At 55.6% G+C, this 18764-nt stretch overlaps 1 protein-coding gene across 7 annotated transcripts in view; it reads left to right on the top strand.

Moving 5' to 3' along the window:
• Positions 1 to 18764, top strand: part of ANKRD11 (ankyrin repeat domain containing 11) — a 158896-nt gene that overhangs the window by 125413 nt on the left and 14719 nt on the right. For 4 of the 7 annotated variants that reach the window (XM_081273576.1, XM_081273574.1, XM_081273575.1 and 1 more), the window contains 4 exons: positions 7471 to 7609; positions 16906 to 17076; positions 17233 to 17436; positions 18176 to 18318. In XM_081273576.1, the coding sequence (XP_081129702.1) occupies positions 7471 to 7609; positions 16906 to 17076; positions 17233 to 17436; positions 18176 to 18318 (657 nt within the window). Of the gene's footprint in view, positions 1 to 7470; positions 7610 to 16360; positions 16458 to 16518; positions 16795 to 16905; positions 17077 to 17232; positions 17437 to 18175; positions 18319 to 18764 lie in introns of those variants that run through there. The other 3 variants (XM_081273578.1, XM_081273577.1, XM_081273579.1) reach the window with 3 other exon arrangements.

The following is an 18764-nucleotide window of genomic DNA, read 5'->3' as shown; positions in this document are numbered from 1 at the left end:
TTGGCTGTGGCCTGTGTCCCCTGTCCCCCCCTGCTTGCTCTGTCCAGAGCGCCTTGAGCTGTGTACAGGGGCAGATGTTGCAGTGTGGGTACCTGGCATGCTGAGGCATGTGTCTGGCCAGTGTCGTACCCTGAAAGGGTAGACTTTACCCTGCAGGGTGTGAGCTGTGTGCTCTGCTTACCTAGCCAGCATCAGAAGCTTCTTACGTCCGTGTGGTCGACACAAGCACAAGTCTCAGAACCCCAAAATGTCCATCAGAGACTGGGACCATTCTTAGACTTAGATTGGGCTCTGGAAGCAGAGTGTGGTCTTCAGCCCACAGAAGACCTGACGGGACAGGTGTGGAGGCAGGGAGGTCAGGGCTGGAACTCTAGGCCCCCACTATCAGGCAGGGTGCAGGAGGGTGGGAAAAGGAGACCCTGGCCCTTAAGCTGAACAAGATGAGTAAGCAGTGGAGGGAGTGACTGGGCCTCCCAACTCAAAGCGGGTGGTTGACACTTGGTATCTGCTGGGCATGGGGGAAGGCCCAGGGCAGTCCTGTGAGTGAGGGCTGAGCCTTGGAAAGCAGGCTGCACCGGCCTTACAGGGCCCTCTCCTGAGGCAGCTTCTGTTGTGCCACTGCACTAGGTGCTGAGCACAGAAGCAGGTTCCAGGTTGGTTCAGGTGGTTTTGTTTGGTTTTGGTACTGGGGAAGACCCAGGGGTGCTCTACCACTGAGACACATCCCTAACCCCCCCCTTTTTTTTTTTTTAATTTTGAGACTGGGTCTATGTTGCTTAAGGCCTTGCTACTTTGCCAAGGCTGGCCTTGAACTTGGGATCCTCCTGCTTCAGCCAGCTGATTATAGGTGTGCACCACCATGCCTGGCGTTGTTTGTTTTGTTTTTTTTTTGAGGAGGGAAAGTTCATTTTGGGCTCACAGCTTCACAGGCTCAGTTAGCCAACTCCATAACTCAGTAAGATGAGGCAGAACATCATGGTGGAAGGTCATGGTGGAGAGAAGCTACATGGCTAGAGGCTGCCAAGGATACCAGACCAAGCCCAGCGAGCCCTTAGCCAAGTCTTCCCCCTGACTGCAGGAGAGCCTGGATTAGACTTTTTTGTTTTGTTTTCCCAGTAGGTAGCTGTGTTGTTTTCCTGTGTTTGTTCTTAAAACCATCAGAGCTAAAGCCTCTTCTCAGACACAGTTGCCTGTAGGCTGTTCTGAAGAGTCCTGACCTGGTGGGTGTGCACAACAGGGGCAGGCATGTAGCAGACTCCCAGCTGCACCCATCAGGCACAGGGGCAGGCTCATGGAGAAGCGGGTGTTCCTTCAGGTCTCCTTGCAGGTGAGGACCTGCTCTGGAAGTGGTCTCTGGAATATGCAACCTGGGAGTAACCTTGGCAGGAGCCAGGAAACCCTGTACTGTTGAGTGTGTCCTGGTCCAGAGAAGACAAGGGCTGTCATGGTGTCAGAGACTGCCCTGCAAGAAGTAACATCCCTGATCTCCAGTCCAGAACTCCCTCCATTACAGGCTATTGCCCCTTGCTGCTGTGCTCAGCCCATACTACTCTTGAGTGAAGACTGCAAGCCTCTTCTGGGTGTTCTCAGAGTGACTTCTAGACCATGGCTTCAGCTGGGAACATGCCCTGGTCACACTCAGTGAGCAGGAAGCTGTGAGGGGCAGCAGGGGCTCTGGAGTGAGCTGTGTCTGCATGGTGCATGCCACAGCTGGAGCACCAGCAGGACCTACAGGCTCACAGCGAGGAAGCCTTGTGGAACCTACAGGACTGCCCTGTAGATCCACTTACCTGGCATGCTGCTGGTGGGCACGTTCCTTAAGGGATGAGGCCATCTCTAGAGGTGGCCGTACCACTGCCACCATGGGGTTGGTGGGGCTTCAGCTTGTACTGCTTCCTCCTGTGGTTTCCAGGCATGTTCTGAAGCCACAGGGCTCTTGGCTGTGGGGTCCCAAGGAGGAGCGTGCAGCTTCATCCAAGAGATAACAGAAAGGGGCCCACAGCCCTGATGGAGTCAGCTCATCTCAGGCTCCAGATAGACTATCATGGTGGCAATAGAGAGAGACCAGGTCTTGTGGTCCCTGATGGACACCTGGAGATTCCCTGCTCGCTGTTGGGACTTCTGTCAGTCCTTCTTGCTAGAATTTGCCAGGCTTGGGTCCTCTTTTCTCCCAAATCAGTTGTGGGGCTGAGGACAGGGCCGTGGGTCATTATGAACGTCCTCGTGGTTTCTGCTTGCTTAGCACAGCTCCCACAGACTCCTCTGCCCTGACTGAAATAGAGCAGCATTGAAGGGCCACCTCAGCACTGCCATTGCCAGTGACCCTGAGGGTTAGTTCTGAGGCAGGGACCGCGTCCTCCCATATCCCCCCCGGCAGTGCCTTGGGTGCAGGCGGAGTCCTGTTAGGTCATTCTTTCCCTGGACTCCTCTTTCTGATTTTAATTAATAAAATAAGGCAGAACTTTCTTGGTTTAGGGAAAAAAGGCTCAGAAAACCCCAGGACTCGGCCTTCCTCTGGTGTGGCTCTTGTAGTGGGCACTCTGTTTGTCCTGCTTTCCCTCATTCTCACCTAACCTCCCTGTAAATCCAGTCCATTTGTTTTTCTTCCAGATTCTTTTTTTTTTTTTTTTTTTTTAATGACAGGCAAATTCAAGGTCGCAGACATTAAAGAGGATAGTGTACATTGGCCAAGGAGGGTTTACACCAAGAATTTGAGGTTCAGCTGACATCCAGAATCAGTTTATTATGACCAAAACAGAAAACCCTATAGTTTTGTCAGTTGATGAATGCACATGCACACACACTTGGCCAAATCCAAGACCTACTCATTACAGAAACCCTCAGAAAGTATATGGGGTAGGGGGGTTCCCTTACCTGACGCACCCTGTGGAAGACCAGCTGCTGGCCAATGATGCAGTGCTAAAGAAAACCTGCCCTCAGCACCAAGCTGCTCACAGATGCCATGGAGGAGGCACAGGAGCCCTCAGATCAGCATGGGCGGCAGTGTGGAGCCATAAATGCAGTTCATGGAGCCAAAAACATGGTCAGAAGCATCAAAAACATGAATTATTTGGGGATAAGTTTAAAAGATACGCTTCAAGGTTTGAACCCTGAGAGCTACACAGATTGCTTGCTGTGAGAAGTTGGGAAGGCCTAAATAGGTGGAGAGTTTTGCCATTGGTGAGAAAGCTGAGCGCTGTTCAAGCTCCTCCCTCCCAGTGGATGTGTGGGTTCAGTGTAGGACCGTGAAAACCCTGATTCCAGAGGACCTGGAGCGACCATGGCCACTGTGAAGAAACAGAGCACACGTAGAGCACTCGGGCTCTCCACCTGCGGTGCAGCTCCCAGGACTGTGCTCAGCAGAGGGCCAGGGCAGCTCTCTGACAGGTAGCCAGTGCCCACTGTACTGGTTGCTCCTCCTGGGTCCCTCCATGGCTGGTCACAGAGTGTTACTGACCTGGGTGGTTCCCAGCACTAGCTCCAGGTAGACCAGCACCCTTTTTGATCATGCGGTTAGGACTTCATTGTTTTCTTGCGATGCTGCTTGCAGTGGCAGTCATGGAGTGGTGGACGTTCAAAACAGTTCTTCTGCCAGGAGTGGCGCACACCTGTCATCCTAGTGCCAGGGGAGGCTGAGGGCAGGGGTGTGGCTCAGGGGTAGCACCGGGATTCAGCCCCGCCTTGGGGCAGCTGCAAGACAGCCTTTCTGTCTGCACCTCATGACGGAGTCCAGCACATGGGATCACAGCCAGCCCAGGTGCCGAGTGTCTCCACGTGGCGTTGTCCACGGTGCTACTTGGGGGAGGGGCTGGGATAACATTTTATGTGAGATACTTTTTGGTGAAATACAATGCACAATTGTAGCTTTTCTCCCACTTTGAAGACCAGGGACAGTCTGCATTCTGAGGAACATGCACAATGTTTTCTGGGCTCTGGGACTGTCCTTGCTGTCCCTAACCAGCAACCCCCTCTATGCCAAAGGTGGCCCCTTTTCTGTCCCTGTCACCACAGATAAGAAGTGGTGATGTGAGGACAGTGTTCTCCGGCCTGTGGCTCTGCCTGGCTGTTGCATAGCCCTTTTGCGGGCACCTCTGATGGTGTCGTCATTATTCTGTTGATGAATGTGGAGTGGGTTCCCTCTGAGCAGTCCCTGTGACCCATTGGAGTTGGCGGTCTCCTCCCTCTGCACACATGGCCACACAAGGGAGCATGGGTGCATCTGTCCTGTGGCACTTGCCCTGTGCTGCCTCCTAGGAGCTATCTGGCTGGGATCCATCTGGGACTAGTCATGTGGTGTGGCACAGGGGCCACCTGGAGACCTGCCATGCCACCAGGCAGCCCTGGCTGTCAATTCTGCTCTGTCCCAAGGCCCCCAGAGTGCAACACCCACTCCAGGACACGTGCTTGAGTACCATCGTTTCACAGTCTTGATGTTGGCAGTGTAAGCTGTTAGCCTTGTTGCCTTGGTATTATGCTTAAAATAATATTTTTAGTTATAGATGGACCCAATACCTTTATTTTATTTATTTATTTTTATATGGTGCCGAGGACTGAGCTACAGCCCCAGCCCCTATTTGCTACTTTTGATCTTTTGTGTACTTTTCTTTTCCCTTTTTTTTGTTTCCCTCCCTCCCTCCCTTCCTTCCTTCCATTTTTTGGTGCTGGGGATGAAACCCAGGAACACTCTACCACTGAGCTGCATCCCAAAGCCCCTGTTGTTTATTTTTTACTTTGAGTCAGAGTCCCTCTGAGTTATTGAGACTGACCTTGAATTTGTGATCCTCCTGCATTGCTGGGATTACAGGTGTGCGCCACCATGTCCAACTATTTCCATATACATTTTCTAATAAGCTGGAGTTTGGATTGCTTTGAATGTCAGTGTGTGGAGAAATATCATAGTTTTTGAGGTTTTTTAATTCTTGAACATGATGTAGCCTTGCATCTTACTTATGTCTTTATGTTCTCTTGTTACTATTTGGTGATTTTTTATGTAGTGGGCTCAAACATCTGTTTCTGGATTTGTCCCTAGGTTTTAATGTGTTTTGTTAGTGCATGATATTCTTAATATCCATACGCAAGTGTTCATGGTACAGGGCACATCCAGCTCCTTCCTGTATCCAGCTGTCCCTCTAGTTCAGTTTGCAGAGTTCACTTGTGTACCCTTTTGGTCTTTCCGGAGGCAACGTGTCCTCTTGAGGTTAGTGCTCATGGTCCTTCCCTGAGGGAGAGGCGTGAGCCTGAGCTGCCACACACCCTTGCCAGCTCTACCCAGGTGTAGTTGGCTGGTGGTGTTGCACCCACACTGTGTGTCCTGGGCCTGTTTCCTCTCTTTCCTGAGAAGGACTGTCTTCCACAGCTGCCTGGGCAGCCCTTTGCTCTTCTGAGAGGTTGCTTTGCTTTGGCTTTCGATTTCTCAGCAGGTATGGGCGTGGGTGTCCCTGCCAGGGTCTCTGCTGTGCAGCTGCCCTCAGCTGTCCTGCAGTGCTGGCTCTGTCTGTGCGGCCTCCTGCTCACTGCTGTGGCTGTGTCTTTTCCTCGAGCCCCTTAATGTGTTTGGTGCACCAACTTTTTTGCATCTGCATTCTTGACTCCATCACCCTGGCTGTGTGCTGCCTTCTTACCCATCCGTCCATCACTGGTGCCTGGTGAGCGCTTGCCCTCTGTTCAGGAGGAGCATGGCTCACACTATGCACAGAACACCCTTGTTGCGTTCTGGAGCCAGGGCTGTGGCAGCCTCAAGAGTGAGTCGGGAACGTGTACTCTTTTCTCTGAAAGAGTTTGTGCTAGGGGCTGGGGATGTGGCTCAAGCGGTAGCGCGCTCGCCTGGCATGCGTGCGGCCCGGGTTCGATCCTCAGCACCACATACCAACAAAGATGTTGTGTCTGCCGAAAACTAAAAAATAAATATTAAAAATTCTCTCTCTCTCTAAAAAAGAAAAAAAAAGAATCCATTAGTTTAAAAAAAAAAAAAGTTTGTGCAAGGAGTGGTATTATTTCTTCTCTGAGTTCTTGGTAAGGTCCACCTAAAGACCAGGCAATTTCTTGGTATGAAAGTATTTAATCAGAGACTTGGAGTTTTTGTTCCTCTCTTCCCTGGTGTTGGGTGGCACAGTTCACGGGTGCCTCCTGCTGGGAGATGCCTGTGCCCATGCAGAAGGGCGGGGAGGTATGGTGCCTGGTGCTGGGTGCTGGTCTTGTTGCCCTGGCTGTGTCTGAAGCACTAGGGGCAAACAGCTAAATTGGAGGAACAGCACTCCTTAACTGCCGGGCTGGGAAAGGCAGAGGTGGAGCAGTCAGCAGGAGGCAGGGCCAGGGAGACCTACTGCTGGCACGGCCCCAGGCAGCGCCCCACCTCAGCCAGCCAGGAGCTTCTCAGAACCCCAGTGCTTTGAGGGCAGCCCTGCAGCTGTGCTGTTGGCCAGCAACTGGCCTGGGGACACGCCCAAAGAACTCCAGTGACTGTGGCTGCTCCTCTGAAACGGCAGTGTGCCAGTGCCTTCGTTCAGCCTCCCACCCAGCCGCAGCGCAGCTGGCCCTGAGGGAGGCCACAGCCTGTGACTCCATGTGGGCTGAAGAGGCCCAGGTTTCAGCTGGCTGCAGCTGATCAGAACTGGTATGCCTTTACTGTGCACCCACCCAGCCCAGCCTGGAGCAAGGGGTCCCTCCTGGCACTGACCGCAGCCACCTCAGAGCCACCTTTGCCGCAGGGGACCAGCTTCCCCTCTCAGCATGATTGCCAGCTCTTATAGGGGGCACATTTGTCACTGTGAGTGGCCTCCGCCCTCACCCTCAGGACCCAGCTGCTCCTTCCTGACCTTGCTCCAAAGCTCCACTTTCTACCAGGTGAACGTGCATTCTGTGACCTCAGAGCCTCAGGTAGACAGTTGGCTCATGTGGCACATTATGGGAGACTGTAGCCTGAGTGTATGTGTGAGGTGTGCCCGGCTTCCTCCTCTGGAGTGGACACTGTGCCCACTCTGTAGTGGTGCGCTGAGCCTTACCCAAGGTCGACCAACTGGTAGAGGAGGTGGAATTGGAGCTGCTGGGTCCTTACCTTGTGAGTGACACTCCTGCCCGCCCCTCTGTGAGGGCCGCAGTCAGGTGGTCAGCCTGGGCTCCTTACATCCAGGCTGAGGGTCCAAGGTGAGAGCAGAAGGGCAAAACTGCAGCCTTGCAGCATCCAGTGGGCACAGGGAAGGAAGGCATGGCATCCAGTCACAGGGAGCTGGACACTCAATGGGTGTTGATCACCTTCCGTACCCAGCCACGGTCAGGCTTCAGCTGTGGGTCCTCTACATACCAGTACCCGTGTGGCTCTGCACTGTGGCCTGGGGCAGGAGGAGTAGTTGATTGCCCCCCAAAAGAGGTTCATGTTTCGTAGCATATGAAGTGAGATTATAGCCAGTTTGAGTATTTTGAGGATTTAATCTGGAAGTGATCTCTGAAAGCAACCTCTTTTTCCCCCACTAGGATAAAGATAAAGTTTCTCTGACCAAGACCCCAAAGCTGGACCGCAGTGATGGAGGAAAGGAGGTGAGAGAGCGAGCCACCAAGCGGAAGCTGCCCTTCACTGTGGGGGCCAATGGAGAACAGAAGGACTCGGACACAGGTACCACACTGGGCCCCTCCCCCCAGCCCCGCCCCTCCTGGCTCCATGTCGCACCGGCCTGTCCAGGCACTGCCTCTTCTTCCCCGCATCGGGCTGATGTGGAGCTGTAGGAAAGCCTTGCCCCAGGCTCTTCTGTGGGGCTGCAGCTGCCCTGCTCCGGGTGGACTCCTGGAGGGCCACACACAGCAGGGATGTGGTTTCCCCACATAGATTAAGCTCCATTGCTTGTAGTGAAAGCCAGAGGGAACTCTGAAAGTGCCTTGTGGTCTTCCTAAGCATAGGTGGGTCTGAGGGTGTCGAGCAGGAGCGTGCAGTGTGTGCGCCCAGGCTGGCCATCTTGAGCTGCTCGTGGAGAGTCTCTCCCAATGGCCTCCCCACCTGCTGGTCTTCTGAGTTCTCTGTAGCCCCAAAAGGTAGGACTGAGGGGCAGCAGAACACCAAGATGGTCCCAAGACCTGAGGTGAACTGGCTGAGGGCCCTGGGCTCCCTCTGGCATCCTTTGGTACCAGGAAGGGAGGCACACACTGAGAACATGAGACTGAACGAACATCCTCACTTGCTTGGAGGAGAGGTGGCTGACGCCGCAGCCTGGAAATGAGTGTCCACCCACAGTTTTCACCAGCAGAGTCCAAGGAACTGCCTTTGGGCTCTTGTGGTGGTCGCAGGTCCTTCTCCCACACTCTAGTACAGAGCTCACAAGAGCTGGGGGGGACTAGCTAGCTGGAGGCCAGCAGAGGGGCTGGTCTCCACCTCAGAGCAGGCAAGTGGCAAGATTGGCAGACATGATTTATGGCATGTTTGGGCACGGGACGTTTTCAGAGACGCGGGGGTGGGGCACGGGTCAGGGGCTGGTGGACGTGTGCATGGCGTGCACCTGGAGGAGGTCAGGCCAGGCCTGGAAATCCTATTCCTGGTTTGGTGCCCTGATGGCATGGCTGTAGCAGGGGTGCTGTTCACAGTTGGTCATTGGCTTTTTATCCCTTCTCTTTTTTTTCTTTGTGGTGCTGGGGATGGAACCCAGGGCCTTGCACAAGCTAGGTGAGCACTGCATTGCTGAGCCACATCCCCAGGCTGGTTATTAGCTCTTTGGACGTAGATTGTGTGAGGTTGGAAGGAGGCCTCTGGGAGAAGAGCTGACGTGCACGTACTGGTGCTTCTGCAGCCTGGAAGAGCCCTCTGGCTTGTGGAAGGGGTTACCCGTGCCCAATACCCTGCTGAGCAGCCTTGTCCCGCTGGTCTAGAATGTATCCCGTTCCAGTTCGTCACATTTTGATATAGTGGTATAAGGAGGCCATTCCCCAGGGGCTCCAGGAGCTCTCAGGGGCCCCTTCATTGATGGTGAGCATCTGTGAGGCTCAGCCTGCTGCACCTTCATTCTGTGGAACCTGCAGAGATCCTTAGCCTGTACCCAGTGTCCATGCAGTTCTGTTGTTCACACTGCATCCTGGTTCCAGCAGGCAGAGGCCCAGCTGGGCACAGGGGAGATTTCGGCCAGGGGAAAGGGCAGGAAGTTTTGCAGTGGATTCCCGCCGGGGCTGTGCGGCAGGATTTGCAGGTGCGATGTGCCTCCTGCTCTGGGGCTGGGTTCTCCCAGGACCTGTTCTGCCATGGCCTCCTTGCACCTCTGCTTCCTCATTGTGACAGAATTAGACCTCCCATGAGATGGCAATGCGACTGTGAGTGTGCAGATGGCATCCTGCATTCATTCTTTTGGTGCTGGGGATGGAACCCAGGACCCCAAATATATGCTTGGCACATGTTGGCACCCTGAGCTGCTCCCCAGCTGGTGAATCTTGGTCTTGCTCCACACCTTCTGCCCGCACTCACTTGTTACCTGTCTCCTTCCTTCTCTGCTGAGCTGGGCGCTGAGCTGGGCCCTGGCTCACTGTACCCAGAGGAACAGTGCTTGCTGAGGAAGCGGGAGTGAGAAGCGCATCTGGCTCTGGGGTGGCATCCAGCCGCCTCCCTCAGGAAGGAAAATTTACACAGAGCAGGGGGATTCATGCAGTGATTTTTTTTTTTTTTTTTTTTTTTTTTTTTTTTTGAAATAAAGAAAGGTTTGTTTTGGCTCACGGTTCTGGAGCCTGGGAAAGCACTGGCATCTGCAGGATTTTTATCCTGGTGAAAGAGTGATTGAGAAAAACACCCCCTGGTCTTCTCAGCTGAGGAGGAGTCTGCCCTCCCTGAAGGGATATGGCTTAGCCCCCTGGCTGGAGGAAGCCAGGACAGGCAGGTGCAAAGCCCTGCATCCCAGCCCCACTAGCCCTCCTCTTGCAGCGTCCCTCCAGCGCCCTCTGCTGAGAAGGCCTGGAGCTTTGCCATGGGAAGGTGGCCTGGCTGAGGAGGGAATCAGCCTCCCACAGATAGCTTCTCTGGCTGTGCCCTGAGAGGCAAGAAGCTGCTGCAGGAGTGTCTCCTGTTCCCTGACCCCAGTGTGCATGGCCTAGCCCACTGGAGGTACAGCCCCCTGGTGCTGAGTCAGGCTGGATGGCTTGCCAGGAGCAGTACAGTTGGGCCTGTTGTGAGCAAAACGAGCAGGACCAGCCCCTGAGGTTGTGCAGCACAGCACCATCACCTCTGCTAAGGCCTCTGGGCACAGTGGGAGGCACAGCCGTGGAAGCAGGTCTGGCTGTCTGCGTAGCAAAAGGAAGCTGCCCAGAGATGGTGCTTGCCATAGGCTCAGAAGAAGGGTTAGGGTCAGCAGACAGTCCTTCCTCAGACCAGGTCAGCCCAAGGAGACTCACCTGCTTCCTTCTGACTTGTTCAGGCCCTCTATCCCTCACTGCCTTGGTCCAGTTTTAGTGGGAAAAGCTTTGTCACCACAAGAACTCATGATGGAATTAATGTCCTGCATTTGCTTCAGATGATACTGTCTGTGTACCCATGTTCCCCATGTCTTAAAAGTCTGTGAACATTGTTAGGTATTCCCTGATGGGGGAGTTCCACACAAGCCCGCCACTCCATCAGCTGTGACCCTTAGTCTCCCTTCTTCCTGCCTGGGACACCAAGAGGGACACACCTGAGAAGAGAAGCCACCGTGTCAGAGAAGTCTGCAGCTGGCGGCTCTGTGGAAGAGGGAACATGGCTTGCTTGGCTTTCCTGGTTGAGCAGGGCACCAGCCCCTGGATATCTACAGCGTGTTGCCATGTATGGTCAGTGGTAGACGGGTTTCCGGGGGTCGCGGCCCCTTTAGCTTTTGCTGGGAAAGGACTGTTCTTGCACCATAGGAGGGGTGGCAAGGCTGTGCCAGCCAGGACACTGATCCGTGGCTTGCTCCCTAGGTGGAGAGCAGGGTGTGCAGGCCTCCGGCTCGCAGGCTGGGAGCACAGCCGGGGTGGGCTTCTCCACCTCACCATGTGGCTGTGGACAGCAGCCTCGGGCCCCAGTCCCCTTAGCATGGTACTAACAGGCTCCCAGCAGCACCCTACCAGGTCATACCCCAGGACCCCTCCAGCTCCCCCAAGGCATTACAGGGAGGAGGAGTCTCCCGCTGTCTTTGAGACCTTGGTGGGTGAGGGTGAGTGGCCAGGTCTTGGTTGCACAGGGAGGATTCTGGAATTGGCCCAAGAACCACCTGTGGGCACTTGGGATGAGGCATGTCCAGGTGCAGTGTTTTCCATGATTGAGATGCCACAATCAGCTTCTGTCCTGCTGTTTCTTGGCCATTCTTCCCATCTAGACCTGGGCAGTTCCGTTTCTTCTTAAACCAAGGGGAGCATGAACACCAAAGGAACCCTGGGGCCGGTAGTTGGGCCTATAGCATGACACAGTGAGTCAGGGGCCAGCAGACACCCAGCCTAGTGCTCTGCTGGGAGTTTTACAGCTTCTGGAGGGGAACCACATGGGGCTAGGCAGGCACTGGGCCAGGCTGCCTCATCCTGGTGCCCCACTGCGGGCTCTGGGCAACCTGCCCACCTTGAGTTGCCCTGTTAGCCATGGGGGGAGCAGCTGCAGAGGTGCAGGGCATGTAGGTGGGATGGGTGGGCACAGTGCAGGTCTTGCTGCATGTCCACCTTGGGTCTGCTCACATCAACATGGCTTCTTGGCTTGTTGTGCTGAGTGTGATAGTGGTCAGGAAGTTGTCCTCTTGATGCCAGTGTCACTTTTCAATTCTGGCCCATCTGCTGCTGCAACCTGTAGTCCTGTGCCTCATGTGAGTCTAGAGATGCAGGGTCAGGCAGCCAGGAGCCACCATGCTACAGGTGAAGGCAAAAGGGAGGAGGGAGGAGCCAGGTTGAGGCTGGAGGCTGGGTCACAGCATATGGCGATGGGGGTCTCAGCACACGGTGCAGGGTACAGCACATGGATTCAGGGTCTTTTTTCTTTAAACAATCATTGGCAGTGACAGAAGGAAGAAAAGATGGGCCAGGAAATGGGATCTAGTGTGGGTGCCAGCTGTAGGCTGGCTGCCGAGGGCACACCCTGTGCGTCTCTATTGGTCTCTTCTGGAGTTTCAGCCCAGGCTTGGGGACAGGTTATGGTCTCTTTTGTAACCAGTGATCTGGCGCATAGGTTGTACACCTCTGGGGCTTTATGATAGGAGTGCTGTGCTTCATGACCCCAGATGTGGACTAGGGCCGGTGCTTGGTACGGCAGGTAATGCTTTTGAGGCCCAGGAAAAAGGAAGGGAGCTGTCTATGACAGGAAACTGCACTGACCAGAGCATGCTTAGCTGATGTGCACAGGAATCTCCTGTTTTTCAAAACGTCACCATAGCAGTGCTCCTCTGGAGAGCAGAATTAAAGAGTATTCTGCAGTGGTGCATTAGTCCCTCTAATGTTCCCACCTTGGCAGTAAAGTATACTGTGTGTCCCACAGCTCGCTTTCTCTGGAAAAACCTGGAGCTCAGTGCTGCAGGTGCTCTCTGTGAGCTAAGGTGCATGCACCTATTAGCATCCAGGCCCATACCCTGAGGCTGTCCTTCAGGGGCTGAGCAGCAGGCCCCATCACTGTGACACACTGGGCTATTAAGAGGGGCCTCGTCCTTTTGGCAGGTTCTGAAAAGGAAGGAGAGTCATGCCCTTTCCTCTTGTAGGGCTGGCATTTTGGTTTGTGCTTCCTTATGCCCCTGGAAGTGCCATGTGCCACCTGAGGCCTTTGACTGGAGCTAGGACAAGTGCTAGTGCCCAGGCAGAATGACAGACTGCAAGGCCTCCTGCTGTCCCAAGAGGCTCCGCAGCCCGAGGGACATCACACCCTGGAACTACCGAGCATGAAAAGTACACCGGTGGATTATAAGAGAAGAATTAAAAACAGAAGCAAGAAATAAAAGACTATAAAACATTATGCAGATTTATGTTTTTAAGTATCATATGGAATGTTTTAAGTATCAAATGGAAATGAAAGTTATAAACACTAAAATTGAAAACCAGTGTTCAGACTGTGTAGCTAATTAGGTACAACATAATAAAGAATGAGCTAATTTGAAGTTGTAAGTAAAGAAATGTCATAGACTGAGGTGTAGGATAAAGACAGGATAGGAGGTGTGGACGGAGTGGGAGAAGAGAAGCAGGGGAGAATGGGCTCAGGTTAGGCCAAAGCGAGAGGAAGCAGAATCTAAAGGCTGGCGGCTGAGAGCTTTCCAGAGTTCCTGGGAAAGGAATCTGCGTCTGCAGTGGGTAGCGAACGTAAACAGGAAGAAAGCCATCAGAGGCAAGCCTGAGCGAGAATAGCCAGGAGGAGATGCTGCGCAGCTCTGGCCCCCGATCGCAGCCTGGCCACCCCAGCTCTCCTTGTTATCAGAGCACGCTGGGCCTCAGGAAGGTCTTATCCCATTGGACACAATGGCAGGAAGTGGACTCCTGAAAATAGGCCCCCTCAGAACAGACCACCCCTGCCACCCACTCGGAGGGAGGCCCCACCCAGCAGTGCTGGGCAGTGGGAGGAGCCAGGGGTCCCAGGCACACGGGCGCAGGCTGAGGATGGTGTCCCGACTTACATCAGAGGCAGAGAAAGACTGCAGAAGCACAAGGTGCTGCCACATCCCTTGTATCTTGGAGAAGGTGGGTGGGCCGTCCAGCCGGGGCCATCCCTGGAGAAGTGCCACCCTAGCATCTCTGGGGGGGAAACGGGGAATGCATGAGAATGGGGACCAGTTGCATAGGCTGGAGGGCCTGGCTTGTCCCCTGCTATCTCCCTGGCCTCTGTGCTGGGCTCTACACCAAGTGCACCCAGCCTGTCGAGCACAGCTTGAGGGGACGTGAGGGCCCGTGGACAGCCAGAGACACACAGTGACCACAAGTGCCCCCTCTGCTGCACTGTAGGCTGCCCGTCTTCCCGGACCTGCCAGTGTTCTACTTTGTGACTTGGAAAAGACCATTTAAAGTTCACATAACGTTCACTCGCTTCCATTTGGATAATGGAATTTGTGGGTGTCCCCATCAGCATCTAGGAGTGGCTCCTCCTGTTCCCCGCCCCACTTCCTCACCCTTGGTCACGACCCAGCTGGGGCCAGGCTGTGAGGCATCCCGTGGGAGGAGGGTGAGGGGGCTGTGGCCACTCTGGGTCTTCTGCGGTGGGCATCATCTCAGCCAGGCACTGAACCCAGGGACAGAAAGTGGATCCTTGTGGGTGCTGATTGCCACGGCTACTTGGAGAAAGCTGCCTTTTGTGGAGACAGTGGCTCTCAGGTTATCAGACTGGGGTTTTTCCTGTTAGGACAAACCTCGTTGAAGGTTGGGCAGAGCTGTGTGGGGTGTTCCTGTCAGGGAGAGCCTTGTTCCTGAGGGGTGGGACAGGGCCCCCAAGAAGGGTGTCGTGCTCCCCCAGCACCACAGGGGCAGCTGGAAGCTCTTGTGGCTAAGCACAGGTGTAAATTCTGTCTGCCCTCACTGGGGCTCAGGAGAAGCCAAGGGACGGACGGTGCTGCTCGTCAGTGGGCCGCAGAGGGGGACAGCTGCTCTCCTTGTCCCTGGAGCCCAGGCCTGACTCAGTCACTGTGGCCCTGTCACTTCCTGCCCACCTGCGTGGCCCACCGTCTGCAGGTCTGGAGCGAGTGTTGTGTGCTGTCCTTCTCTGTCCCTCAGAAGGAGTGCAGGTAGGCCTGGAACCGGGCAGCCCTAGCCAGCCTCAGGCCAGCCACTGGTGCACTTCCCTGGACTCCTTGGCCATCTTAAAAGGACCATTTGCTGCACGGCTAAGGTGGCAGAGTCACTCAATCCCAGGAGTGAAAGGCCAGCCTGGGCAGCACCCCGTCGTCCATTCACCACATGGAGGGTGGTCCCCTGGCCTGTGACCTGTGGAGTCACTGAATGTGATCGTCAGACATCGCCTGCAAGCAGGATCTTGCTGTATCGTGCTATACTGAGGCTATCGTCATGTCCTTATGGGGCGGGGTGTGGGGGTTCATGGCCCCCATAGGTGTTGTCCCCCTGTACTAGGTACCTGGTATAGGGACAGGTCTTGGCTGCACAGAGGTTCTGGACAGACCTATGGCTCCACGACGTGTGGACCCCTCCTCCTGGAGACAGGAGAACTGGTGGGCACTCAGCCCCCACCTCATAGGGATGGCAGGTCCTGGAGCACCAGGAGATGCACCCAGTATTGCCTGGGCTGGTTCTGTCATTGTCAGGACATAGCCACAGGACATGTAAAGACGTGTGTGTGGCCAGCTCAGTGGCAGGTCAGTGCAGAGACACAGAAGGTACAAGGCATGTGCACAGAGAGATCAAATGGAAACCTGATGCCCTGACTCAGTCACTGTGGCCCTGTTGCTTCTACGGGGACCTAGACATATGGGAAGGTGATCTGGCTGCGCCCCTGTCACCTCGTCGGTGACTGAAGTTGACTTGGCTATTCCAGCTGGTGTGGCAGGTGTCCCTGCCCTAGCCACTCCACATGCATCCCTCCTGAGGCTGCGTGCTGGGTTGAGAAGATGGCCTTCCCTCCCTGGTTGAGGGCACTGAGTAGCTGTGGCCCTGCCCCAGCCTGCGGAGGAGCTGTATATTCTGCAGGCCTGGTCCAGGCCCCCTTGGGAGGACCTTCCTTTCTCCAACCTGTGTGGCACAGCTGGCTCTAGAACTGCTGGGCATCTGGGGTTCAGGCAGCTTTGCTGAGCAGTTAGCACCCTCGGGCACATGCTGAAACACGCAGCCTGCATTCCCAGTGAGTCACAGATTGGGTTTTTAAAGAGGCAGCCTAACCTCTCTACAGGACACCTGGGTGGCAGAACAGTGGGGCGGAGCAGAGCTGAGCAGGCAGCCCTCTGGAGACCAGCATTTGCGGGACCCCAGACGTGCAGTCCACTCGGGCCACCTCCTCACTGCCACCCACTCCCTAGGGGCAGATTCTGGTCACCAAGGAAGCAGTTTAGTCCCCAGAGGGGCTTCGTGGAAGTGAGGGATGGAGAGAAAGAGGGCAAGCTCAGACCTGCATTTCCCACAGCGGTCCTCCCTGCTACTGCGGCTGCCCCCACCACCACCACCCATGGCCACAGAGATCCCTGAATCGTCTTGGCCCCGCACTGGGCTTCAGAACAGCAGGGTGTTGAGCAGCCAGGGTCTTGCTCCTGGCCTCCATTACAGCAGGTGCTGGGCAAGGAGAGTGTGGGGTATTCACCGCAATCATGGAGTCTGGGGTGTCTGCTCCCCACCCCACCTCTTAAGAGCAGCAGCACAGTCTCCATGCTGGAGGCTGCAGGGTGTTGCGTCATGGGTCAGAGGTGCCCAGAACTTGCTTGTCAGGAGGAGGCAGAGGTGGAAGGAGAAAGCTGTTTCGCCGTATCTCGTTAGTGCTCTGTGTTGATACCTTCAGATGCCTCCAGCTCAGTCCATGTTGTGGTACTGCAAGGCTGGTACGCTCCTCGAAGCACCACGGCATGAAATGGAGGTTCCTAGAAGCAAGAAGAAAGGTACAGTACTGACAAGTTGGCCTTGATTTATTTATGTATTTTAAACTGTGTCTGCCATTTTACATCTGCATTGTTTGTTTGGAGGAGGGCTGGGAAAGAGGCGTTAAACTGCAGACACATGTGCTGCCAGGTCAGCAGTGCCGACCATCCGCTGCTCCCGCCCGCGGGTCAGAGGCGGCTGCGGTGAGCAGACGTTGGTGGAGGCCAAGGTTCAGCAGACCTGGTGGGCTGGCAACAGGGTGTCAACTGTGTCTCTCACAGCTGCTGCTCTCAGGTGGGGCGGTGCCGGCGCTGCCAGCCACTGTGCCTTGTCCCTCGCAGGCCTCCCTACTGCTCTGTGAGTTGTTGGGCGGGACGCAGGGGCTCTGGAATGCCAGGCGAGGCCCTGGCTCTGAGGACTTGGCATGAAGTCTCCTCTCCTCTCCTCTCTCCCCCACCCATTGCACAGAGAAACAGGGTCCTGAGCGGAAGAGGATCAAGAAGGAGCCTGTCGCCCGCAAGTCCGGGCTGCTGTTCGGCATGGGGCTGTCTGGGATCCGAGCTGGCTACCCACTCTCTGAGCGCCAGCAGGTGGCTCTCCTCATGCAGATGACAGCGGAGGAGTCTGCCAACAGCCCAGGTGAGCCCTGGGGCCTTGGGCCTGGGAGGCACAGGGTCTGCTTGGTATGGGGCCCCGTGCAGAACCCCTTCACCTTGTGGAAGCGGCCAGGTTCTCCAGGCCTCCACCGCTCGGCGCCTCCTCCAGTAACGCCCCACCTGTCCCCTTGGCCTGCAGTAGACACCACACCAAAGCACCCCTCCCAGTCTGCAGTGTGTCAGAAGGGAACGCCCAGCTCTGCCTCAAAAACCAAAGACAAAGTCAACAAGAGGAACGAGCGGGGCGAGACCCGCCTGCACCGTGCTGCCATCAGGGGGGATGCCCGGCGCATCAAGGAGCTCATCAGCGAGGGCGCTGATGTCAATGTCAAGGACTTCGCAGGTAGGTGCACGTGCCCTGCCCATAGGCAGAAGCAGAGGCTGCCAGGCCCTTGTGTGTATGTGGACAAGGCTGGTCCTGAGAGGGAGGATTCTCTGGGAAATGACTTCAAAATACAATCTTTGTTTTTATTTCTAAGAGAACTGTTTTTTTGTTTGTTTGTTTTTTTTTGTTTGTTTGTTTGTTTTTTAAGTATCTCCCTGCTGCTGTGTCTGCCAGGCACAGCTCCAGGCTCCTGGGGGGTCTTGCCCACTGTTTTTAGATGCAGCGTGCACACGTCAGCAGAGGGCGCCTCTATACTATGACTGGGCCCTTGGGTCTCGGCCTGCCCCTCTTGCCCTATTAGGGACACTGGGAGGCACTTTTAAGTGAAATAGAGCAGAGGCGCCTCTCCAGACCTGGCACGGGCTCATGGTGAGACTCTAGTGCTGCCTGCTACCTAGCTGCCCTGTGGAGGGCCTGGCTCCACAGCCTCCCTGCGGGGTGAGCCCTGCTGGCACACCAGTGCTGGGTGGTGCGCTCGGCTTCCCGGGCAGAGGGCCTCCCTGCAAGTCCAAGTCAGGGCCTCACGCCCTCTGTGGCTGCCTTCTTAGCCTGTTTCTCTGGTGCTAGTTAACGAGCTGTGCCGGTGCAACTGCTGTCCCGTGGGCCAAGGCTGGCAAGCTGGGTGTCAGTTGCAAACAGGTGCAGGAGTGTGGCTCTTGAGGACTCAGTGACACACGTGCTGAGTGTCTGCTTCTAGGCTGGACAGCGCTGCACGAGGCCTGCAACCGTGGCTACTACGACGTCGCCAAGCAGCTGCTGGCCGCAGGCGCAGAGGTGAACACCAAGGGCCTGGACGACGACACACCGCTGCACGACGCTGCCAACAACGGGCACTATAAGGTTGGCACCTCCTGGCGCCCCCCCCCCCCCCCCCCCGCTCCTGCAGCCTGCAGGCTCCCCTGAGTCTTGGCTGCACTGCCTGGAGCACTTGCTTGTAGGGGTACCCTCCACCCTTTGCCAGGCTGGATCTTGCACAGGAACGTCTGTCCCTAGTAGGAAGATGGCAGTGTGTGCTGCTGATCCCGTCATCCTCACTGTGGTCCATTCCACCGGGAGGGCAGGTCCAGGTCTGGACCATGGGAGGCTGAGGCCAGGCCCACCCCAGGCTCTGTCTCCTGGGCCAGGCTTGCCTCCAGCTCTGAGGCAAGATACAGGATGAGCCAGCTGTGCTGCTTCCTGCTGAGGGGACACCTTTGCCAGAGCCCCTTGAGCCACAGCCACAGGCAGGACAGTCCTGGCAGGTGAGGATGGCGGTGCCTTGGCACGTACCACATCTGCCGAGTTCT

This window comes from Spermophilus citellus (genome assembly GCF_964194105.1).
Source record: "Spermophilus citellus genome assembly, chromosome: 18".
Classification (NCBI taxonomy): domain Eukaryota; kingdom Metazoa; phylum Chordata; class Mammalia; order Rodentia; family Sciuridae; genus Spermophilus; species Spermophilus citellus.
Note: the sequence above shows the minus strand (reverse complement) of the source record. Positions and strands in the feature narration are given on the sequence as shown.